At 37.7% G+C, this 9,468-nt stretch overlaps 1 protein-coding gene across 1 annotated transcript in view; it reads left to right on the top strand.

Annotated features, from left to right (window-relative positions):
- The first annotated feature begins 599 nt into the window (after positions 1 to 599).
- Positions 600 to 9,468, top strand: part of LOC106961867 (probable G-protein coupled receptor 158) — a 47,829-nt gene continuing 38,960 nt past the window's right edge. The window contains exons 1-4 of the mRNA XM_015055935.1: positions 600 to 698; positions 812 to 926; positions 5,257 to 5,468; positions 8,545 to 8,613. Of these exons, the coding sequence (XP_014911421.1) occupies positions 600 to 698; positions 812 to 926; positions 5,257 to 5,468; positions 8,545 to 8,613 (495 nt within the window). The remainder of the gene's footprint in view (positions 699 to 811; positions 927 to 5,256; positions 5,469 to 8,544; positions 8,614 to 9,468) is intronic.

The following is a 9,468-nucleotide window of genomic DNA, read 5'->3' as shown; positions in this document are numbered from 1 at the left end:
ATAAAAATGATTGTCTAAAATGCAATAACAGTATTCCCTTGGTGATTTTGAACCAAATGAAGGTAAATCTGCCACTTGAGGAGTTTTGGCTGAAACATATTTACAAATGCACCTTAAATGCAAAATATATATGTATTTTTTACAGTTTTGGCTGCTTTGACATGTTGTGTTTTTTTTTCAGCAAATGATCTTTTTTGATTCTGAGATAAACGATCAATCAATTACTAAGTTAGTTAACGATTATTTTAAATAATCAATTCATCACAATTCATGACGATTAGTCTGATTAATCGTTTTAACCCTTGTTTTGTTTAGTTCTGCTACTTATTGCTTTTATGAAGACTTGTTGCTATATACATCTTCTATATTTAATCTGGACTATAAAGGTGTATGTGGATGTTCCTCCATTGTGGAAAAGCACATTAAAGAAGACGCCGATCTTTAAATCAGAAACACTTTGACGCTGAGTGGATCCTTTCTTCTCTTCTCTCCAGCGGCATATAGAGGACTGGCTCAGCCAGTGAGGTAAATAGCTTGTTTCTCACATCCAAACTTGCTCAAGGCCAAGACGAGAGCACACAGTCATCCAAACAGCAGACATGCAGCAGACAAACGTTCTGCTGGAGGCTGCTGCACAGAGGCAGCACTTCTGCATAAAGAGCACGGATTTCCAACCTTCTTATCAGAACGCCAGATCAGTAACCATCGCCCCAGACTCACCCTCATCCCTGCTCCCTCCTGCGACACGCTTTCTCATGATCTCCAAAGACAGCCGTGCTCATTTTGATCCGCTGTGTTTCTCTCTCTGTCTTTGTTCTTGCAGTGCACTCCCGTTGGCGGCCACGGATTTGTGCTGGACAAGTACAAGTGCCAGTGCAGGAAAGGATTTTACCATCCGAGCCGAGTGGCGCTCAATGGCTTTAAAAGTAGGTTACAAATCTCATTGTATTATAAAAATAAAGAATAATAATAATAATAATAATTAAAAAGAACCTGCATTGTGCAATTTGCTGCCAGATCAAAAGACTGATTGTAACTCACAGAATAGAAACACAACCCTCCTTTATAGCTGACAGGTATACCCTTTATCTGATGTTCTTTTCAAAGCTTAAAGTGTGTGCTTGGCTTCTACAGCTGGAAAACTTCAAAGTCCTAAAAGGATTGTGACTTTGCTTACTGTGGTATTGTATGACGAGTTGGTCTGGACTCTCAAAGGGGAAAACGTGACATTTAACTCAAACCTTGTCCACCATATTCCCTGTTACAACCACAACCTTCATGTCCTTAATTTTCAGTACAATGATTGTTGACTCTATTTTGTGGCACTGAATTTTATATATATATTTATATACCAAATGTTTAATTTGATTTTTATTTATTTAATAAAATAGAAAACCTAATATCCTTTTACTCCCACTTGACAGTCATGAATTATTTGTGATCTACAGAATACGATTCCATAGAAAATCTTAAAACTTTGTTGGTTTTAATGTGACTAAATGTGGAAAAAATCTATATCAGTGGGTTAAATTATTGCAAATGTTTAAATAGAAATTTACTTGTGGATTTTCCCTTTAGTAGCAAAAATGTTCACATTGGCAAGGCGACTTTGTGACCCGCTACAGCACAAATGGGCAGTCAGGTGTATAAAACAAACACAAGTAAAACCAGATATTTACACACACTCTTACACAGTGTTTTGTTTTCTCTCAATATCCAATATTAAATTAACCTTTTCCTGTTTGAGGTTAAATTACCTCTATTTGCTAAATATTACGATGCTCAGAAATTTTCTGGGTCAAACATTTTATCACTTCTGCTTTAGAAAGTAGTCAAATGTAATAATTTTCTTTTTCATTACTATTATTTCTAATTCCTCAGAACACCAAGATAACATAGTAAGTTTATGATAGGTTAATTTGCAACATTTGAATTAAACTGAGGCTTCGCGTAGTGGTAAGGCAACGCCTCAAAAGCAGCTTTTCCACTATAAATGTGCACAAAACTTTAATATTCCTCTGAATATAAAAAACAAAGTACACACACTTTTGCATTTGATAAAAAAAACGCAATTAGAATCACATGTAAATAAGTTTGTTCACGCCATAAGTAATTAAAAAACACGCGGCATCATGATCCTCCTACCACTTCCTGTCATCTTTCCGTCAGTGGCAACGTTTAGCTGTTGATCATGTGACTGTGTGATGCAAAAAAATTGTTTCCATTGCAATTTTGCAAAATAAACCAATTTTGATACTAGCTCCACCTACAAGGACGGAGCTCCTCCTCTGAGGTTCGGCTTTAGGTAGTAGAGGAGCCATGTTGAGATGACTTCCTGGAGGCGGAGTTTCAGGAAGAGCAGGAGTCTCTTAAAGAGACAGAGGCTCAATTCAATTTCAAGGCGGTAAATTAAAAAGTCAAATTTCTTTTGAGCCATATTTGATATATATAGCATTTTTATAACAACTGAAGGTAACATAGTTACCTGGTTGTGCTATAAAATGCCACTATGTGGCTGGAAAACACACAATGCAGCCCTTTTAAAACATTGCTGATTAAAGCTGAGCTCAGCAGATCTTTAGATTCACAACAATAATGATGTTTTTGACATAATTCAGCTTCTTCACTGACTTCTGTCTTAAATTTTCCAGAACATCTTATCATGGAGACATAACTCAGTCAGTTTTATCTTGTTTTTTTTTTTTTAGCAGTTAGACATTCAGTTGAGGACAGAGCTGCTTGGTGCTTTTCTCTCAAGTCTTGTTTGCTCTTCTTTAATGACTTTCTCTTGTATTTTCTGGTCTCCTTGAGTCCCTTGTGAGTTCTTTTCCTTCCTTATTGTGCTTTTCGTTTAGACATTGCCTCGACGCTGGTTTTAAATTATTTCCTGTCATCGCATTGGTCCCCGTGTCTGTATTTCATACATCATCCTGCCATTTGTCAGCTTGGCTGTTCATCACCTCTGTCACTGCACGCATATGAGGTCTCACTGTTTCTTAAACATTTATCAGGTAGCTTTTGGATTTTCTCTTTGATTTTTTTCCCCCTTGTTTCGATTCACTCTAAAGCACTCACTGCTAGCATAATTGGAAAGTGACAAAATGTCAGGACCCATTTACCAGATTGTTTGATAGCAGAAGGCAAAACTCTTCCATTTCTTTTAGCTTTTTACCAATGCACTCCTGCAGAAGAACCACAGTTTTATATTCCCAGGAGTCTGAAGCTCCAGTCCTTAAGAACAGATGTCCTGCAACTTTAAGAGCGTCTCTCCGTCAACACATCTGTCAAATAATGAGGTCATTAGCGGGACTCTGGAGAACTTGACAGATGGCTAGGTAATTTAGCCATCTGATTCAGGTGAGTTAGACCCAGGAACACATCTCAAAGTTGCAGGGCAGCTGACCTTAAGGGCTGATATGTGAACAGATGTTTGCTGCTGGTATTGCTAGCATGCTCAACAGGATTACTGCACCAAAGCAGGTCCTGATGCTGTTCCTGAGTATGTGTGGCAACAGAAGTGAGTCAGTGACAAAAATGAATGTTTTTGCCCAACCGGCGATAAATTTGTACTTGCCCATAATAGACGCAGAAAAGCTAGCTAGCAAGGGTACATTAACAGCTAGTTAGAGTGGCAGCCTCAACTTCCTCAAGTCAGAACACAATGAACAGGTCTGAACAGACTCAAACTTTAGCCTGACAGATATAAACAACTTAAATAAGATTAAATAGTCCTGCCTCGACAAAATTTAAGAGCTGTCATTAAGTATTTAAGGCTTACATTTTTTTCCTAAATTGAAGTCATTTTAAGGGATTCATTTTAGATATATAAAATTAAGACATTTTAAGGATTTGCAGACTTTTTGTAAAGAAAGTCCAGAACTATAAAATGTCCAAACATCTGCAAATCCTGAGACCAACCTGAATTCTCGTCAATCCCTTCATGAACTGTATTTATTGATTTCAACAAAACCTCCATACAACTATTCAACAATCTGAATCATATTCTCTGGCCAAGATATGCTTTATATTGTTCACACTGTAGTGGGATTAGGACTTTAACAAAGGTCGATTATAGTTCTTTTCTGAACTAAAAGTTGCTTTCAGTCCCAATATTGGGGGAAGTTAGCCCCAGACACTTTTGTCTTTTATATTTTCACACAAACACCTGTGCCTTTAGATGTCAAATACTGAGGTCAGAATGTAAACAGGATAGGGTGCTAACATTTTCTGGCTATATTCAGGACTATTTCCATTCCCAGTGCACATTTTCCAAATATACCTCTACTGTTTACACAACTGCTTTCTTATTCTTCCATTGATTAAATATCGCCTGAAATGTTTCACTGTTTTTCTGGGCTAGACTTAAATTATTTTCATTGGCAGAAAAACCTTTTTGTGCAAAAAAAAATAATTAAAAACTAAAGTATAGATAGGGCAGCTTTCTATATCTGATATTCGCATACAGATCGCAGCTGGCTGGCACAAATTAAACTCTCTGGAAAGACGAGGGTTAGAGATAAACAATCTCATTGATTTGCAGCAAAAACAGTGCCAATTTTTCATTATGATTACCTTCTGCCCTCTCCTTTACGAAAGTCTTAGACTTAGTCGCGCTCTCTGCAAAAATCAAATCACTTTGTTAAAATTAATACATTGCAATAAAAAATAAAAAAACTGAACCAATGGTATTGATTATGTCTGGAAGTTTAACACATTCTCGTGGAACAATTCTCCGCCAGAGTTACAGTGGGACTTCTTGGATCAGGATCAGTTTTATAAATGTTTTTTCAGCATCTTTAAATGTTCTTTATTAAATCTACGGGTTCTAAATACTCACCGATGATGATGTTAAATGCAACACTATTCTCTGCAGGTAGAGCTAATTAACAAATCAAAAAATGACAGGTGCTGGTTTGAGAAAGCTTATTAAAAGCAGCGGGATGACGAGGACAGTTTCATCGTGTTTTATCCTCTTTTCATTCATTGTTACCTTGTCTGCTTAATTAAAAACGGAGCTCTTTTAATCATCGCCCGGGGCTCTAGGATTCATTGGGCTAATGATTTTTAATCTCCTAAACTGATAAACCGAGCAGTTTGAAGAAGTCACAGTGGAATGAGAATAAACGAACTAATAATCCTTGAAAATCCTACTGTATATTAGCCATGAGACGTGGTAGAATACGAACCTCCTTAGCATGTGTGAAGCAAAGCTGTCGAGATTTAAAGGAAATGATCAACGTGTCCTCCCTCCCTCAGACCGGGAGCACAGCTCCTACAGAGACGAGACGTCTGACATGTCCAACAAGTGTCTGCCGTGCAGAGAGGGCTGCAAGTACTGCCAAGACGACACCCCCTGCCTGGTGCAGGAGGACGGCGGACTGCGGCTTGCCGTGGCCTCCTTCCAGGGCCTGTGCATGATGCTGGACCTGGCGAGCATGTTGGTGGTTTACCACTTCAGGAGGAACAAGGTGAGTGGGACAGCGGGGCGTCAGGGGGGGGGAAACGCTGGAAGTTCACTTTGATTCATAATGCAACTCTTTTGGGCTGTGAATGGTGACATTGGAAAGTGCTTTGGAGTCCTCAGACTTGATAAACGCTATACAAGTGGAGGCCATTTACACTTTCACTTGCTTCACTTGTTTCAGATGTTGCTTTGGGTTATTTAGCTAAACTTAGATGCAGTCAAAGATCAGACTTTGGGTTTACAACTAGAGGCTCCATGATCAAACTTTGATCTGCCAGTTATGATTAAAGTAAATTCGGATTTGTTTGTTTCCTAGCCTTCCTGTGTTGAGTTGCATTAATTATTTATATTAAGAGCAGACGAATATCAAGAGCAATCATAGACAATAGAATTAAGAGTTCACATTTCAAATTATTTTTACAATCTTATCTTAGTGATTGGCACGATTTGCATTAGCCTGGTAAAAAACAGAGGCCTTGTTCTATGTTCTGCTTTATCTAGAGTGTCTGGACTTTAGGCTATTAAGAAACGAATGCTTGCTGCAGACATGGATTCTGTTGAGGTTTTAAAATTTACCAAATCACTAAGGTTTGTCTGTGATGTGCCAGTTGGACTTTATGAAGCTCAGTGGAAATGGCCTACGCCAATCCAAATGAGGCGGCTGTTAATGTCGATTCAAATTTTGGAGGCGTGGCCAACATGGACTAAACAACTTTGTTCACTTCCTCCGCTACGAAATCGACATCATCGTTCACAACTTCTTCGTCTTATTGCTGATTCTTTGAAATTCTACCTGAACAATCACAGTTAATGGGAGAAAGTCTAGATGGAGCAATGAAGGGAGATGAGAATTGAGTAATATTGCTTAGGAAGGCAATGGCCAGGCTAAGTTAGCTAGCATTACATAAATAGTACTCTTTATGTTTGTGTTCATTCTGCAAAATGTAGACCACTGCAGTGGTCCAAATATTTTGTCACATGGGTCAAATTGAAAAGTATCAGAGAAAAAAAACAAACAAAAAAAAACAAACATTTTTTTTCACCTTCTCACCAGTATTTAATTGAAACAAAGTTGTCTGATTTAGCCAGACAACTCACCTGTAAATCCTTATAGATAAGCGCTATGAAGGGTCTTTTAGGGTTTCTCCCCTTTTTTAAGGAAAGCAGACAGATTCCTAATTTTGGGGCGTTGAATGTGTTCTATTTTGCTTGTTTAGAAAAAAATCATTAAGCTAATTTCTGCAAAAATAACTGCATATGGATCACTCTTGTTTTTAGCCAGGTTTAATAAATAGGTCTGTTTCTCAATCATTGTATTGAGAAGCAATACTGGATATTTGTGGCCCTATTTACAATGAAAGTAAAATGAAAAAGACAAAGACTTTTTTTCAGCATTTGAAATTTTCTGTGACAATCTCGCCCGAGAAAATAGCAAAAACTATCCATCTGTATTTGTTGGGGGACAAATATGTGTCTTCATTGAATGAAAATTGTTCCAGGGACTACAAACAGCCACCCAGCTGCACTTTGGACTCTCTAAAATATAGATCCTTACATTACCACAGACATTTCCAAACAATTCTGAATCTAAAATGTATCATGACAGACAGAGATTGAGAGATTAAAAGGAACAAAATGTATATAAAAAAGAGCAACTTTTGCTGCACGCCATTCAGCCTTGCTGTTATCTGTTGAAAGTCTTGCTTTCTCTCACAGCCTGAAGAAACAGCAAACTAGAAAATACCATTTCCTTTTTAGTGGTTTCATGTAACGCTGTGCATCCTGTGACATGACTTTAAACATTTTACCGTTTAGTCACTTCTTTTCCCTCGGTGCAGTCGGCTGGTCAGTCACGCTGAAAATCAGTCACTTGCAGTCACTGATTTCTCTGTGCATCTCTTCCTGCCTCTACTCATAACTTCTTATTTTTCAAGCAAACAGAGGCTAATCAGAACAAATGCTATGGCTCATCTCAACACTTATTTCTACATCAGAAATCTACATCAGAATTTTTTTCTTTTTTTAAAAAAAGAGTTGTGATTAAAGTTTCCAAATCTGCTCTCATTCTGCAGTTCATCAACCTCCCACTCTCCTAAGTGCCAAAAACCATTAAGGCCAATCAAAAATGACTAATTGCAGGTCAAATCTAGACACAGAGGTGTGCAGCAAACAGCAATGAATGTAGTTTAAGACAAATATACAATTAGCCAAGTGTGTTTAGTGCTTTATCCTTAGCCTAAAGAACAAAGGGTCTTTATCAAGTACTTTTAATATTATTCTAATCCACAAATATTTAACATCCACTGCACATAAGGCCTTGTTTCAAGTTGTTGCATAAGATGCTCTTTGGCAGCAGAAATGAATTAAACACAAGATCCTCCCAGTGTAGCTCGACTCCAACCAGCCTTCAGGCGAATATGAGCTGGAACTTTTATAAGTGAGCTAATTATAGATCATCTGTGTTATTCCCTCAGAATCTCCCAGCTTCCTTTCAATTTACCACAAAAGAAAAAAAAAAAAAAAAACGTCCCTGGGGGCTTTTAGAATCACACAGCAGCAAAGTCCTCAGTGAGTTTTATATGGATAATTAAATGCAACCCAGAAAAATTCATTCCCCCCCTCCACCCTCCCCCGTGGTGCTTCAAGATAATACAAGACGTTAAATAAATATATATTCTGAAACCCTCCTTATTCTGTTGTTTGCTTTGAAACAGGCAATTATTTTGTTTGTTTTTTGTATTTTTTTTTTATTTTTTATTTTTTTTGCTTTTGCCTGGAAAGAAACTGAAATGCAAATCGGTACTCATTACGGCTGAATCGGAGAGTTTGGTTTTAGACAGCACAGTTTAAGAATTAAGTTGCTGAATGTGAAACAAACACTGAAGCCCATACACGAGGTTAAATATGAAAATGTTTTTAAAAATCCTTTGTTTTTCTGCAAAAACAAAACAGCCAGATTAGAGGCTCTGCAAACAGGATTAGTCTCTTGCGACTTCTCATGCTGCAGAGTACTCAAACGTTCGCAGTCTCCCGTCATGTACTAACTAATGAAGGTTCTTTTTGTTCTTCCTTTACAACAGAGCATCCGTACTTCTGGTCTCATCCTGCTGGAAGCCATCTTGTTTGGGGCGTTACTGCTGTACTTTCCGGTAAGTCTCTGGTTTGATCTTAATGGGACCCGACCTTGCAGAAGTATCCAAACCCTTTGAATCTGGGAATATTTGTGCACATTAGAAGAACAAACTTAATGTAATTAGAGTTTATATTATGAACCAAAACAAAAGTATGCCTAATTCTAAAGTGCAAGAAATATCATAAATTGTTTTGAATACATTTTACTGATGAAAATTCAAACTCTGTAGCTTGCATCCCCTTAGTATTCCTAAATAAAATCCAGTGCAGTCTATTGAACAAACAGCAGCATGAAGAGAAAATAGGTTTTGGAAGCAGGATTAATTTATAAATTAATATCACAAGCTCTTAACACCCAAAAATAGAACTGTTTGAACATAGCACCACCAAAAACTTAAAAGTTGTGGTTATGCATTTACTAACAGATCACGTCCAGATTTAGTCAGAGAATCAGCAATGTCCTTGGTAACTCTACATATGCTACAAAGATCCAAAGCTGAGGTGGAGAAATCTGTAAACTGGGCCAGATTTAGTCATGGATTTAACAAATTTGACCTTTCTGAAAGCAACGTAAGTAGAAAGTCATTGTTCAAAGAAATCCTGTTTGCCTCAGTTCATGTAAAGGACACAGGGAACACAGGATGGTGCCTTTATGTGTCTCTGAACATTCAGAGTCACATAGAGACAGTTATAAAGTCAGTTTTCTATCTCCCGAGGAACATTTCCAGGATTAAAGGACTAATGTTGCAGCAAGATCTAGAGAAACTTATCCATGAGATTATCTTTAGTCTTATTGATTACTGCAACAGTGTCCTCACAGGTCTGCTGAAAAAAACCCCAGCCTGACAGCTGCAGCTGATCCATAACACTGC

This window comes from Poecilia latipinna, unplaced genomic scaffold (genome assembly GCF_001443285.1).
Source record: "Poecilia latipinna isolate Pla-1442-1.1 unplaced genomic scaffold, P_latipinna-1.0 Scaffold1344, whole genome shotgun sequence".
In the NCBI taxonomy this organism is placed as follows: domain Eukaryota; kingdom Metazoa; phylum Chordata; class Actinopteri; order Cyprinodontiformes; family Poeciliidae; genus Poecilia; species Poecilia latipinna.
This window is presented reverse-complemented; position numbering and strand designations above follow the sequence as displayed.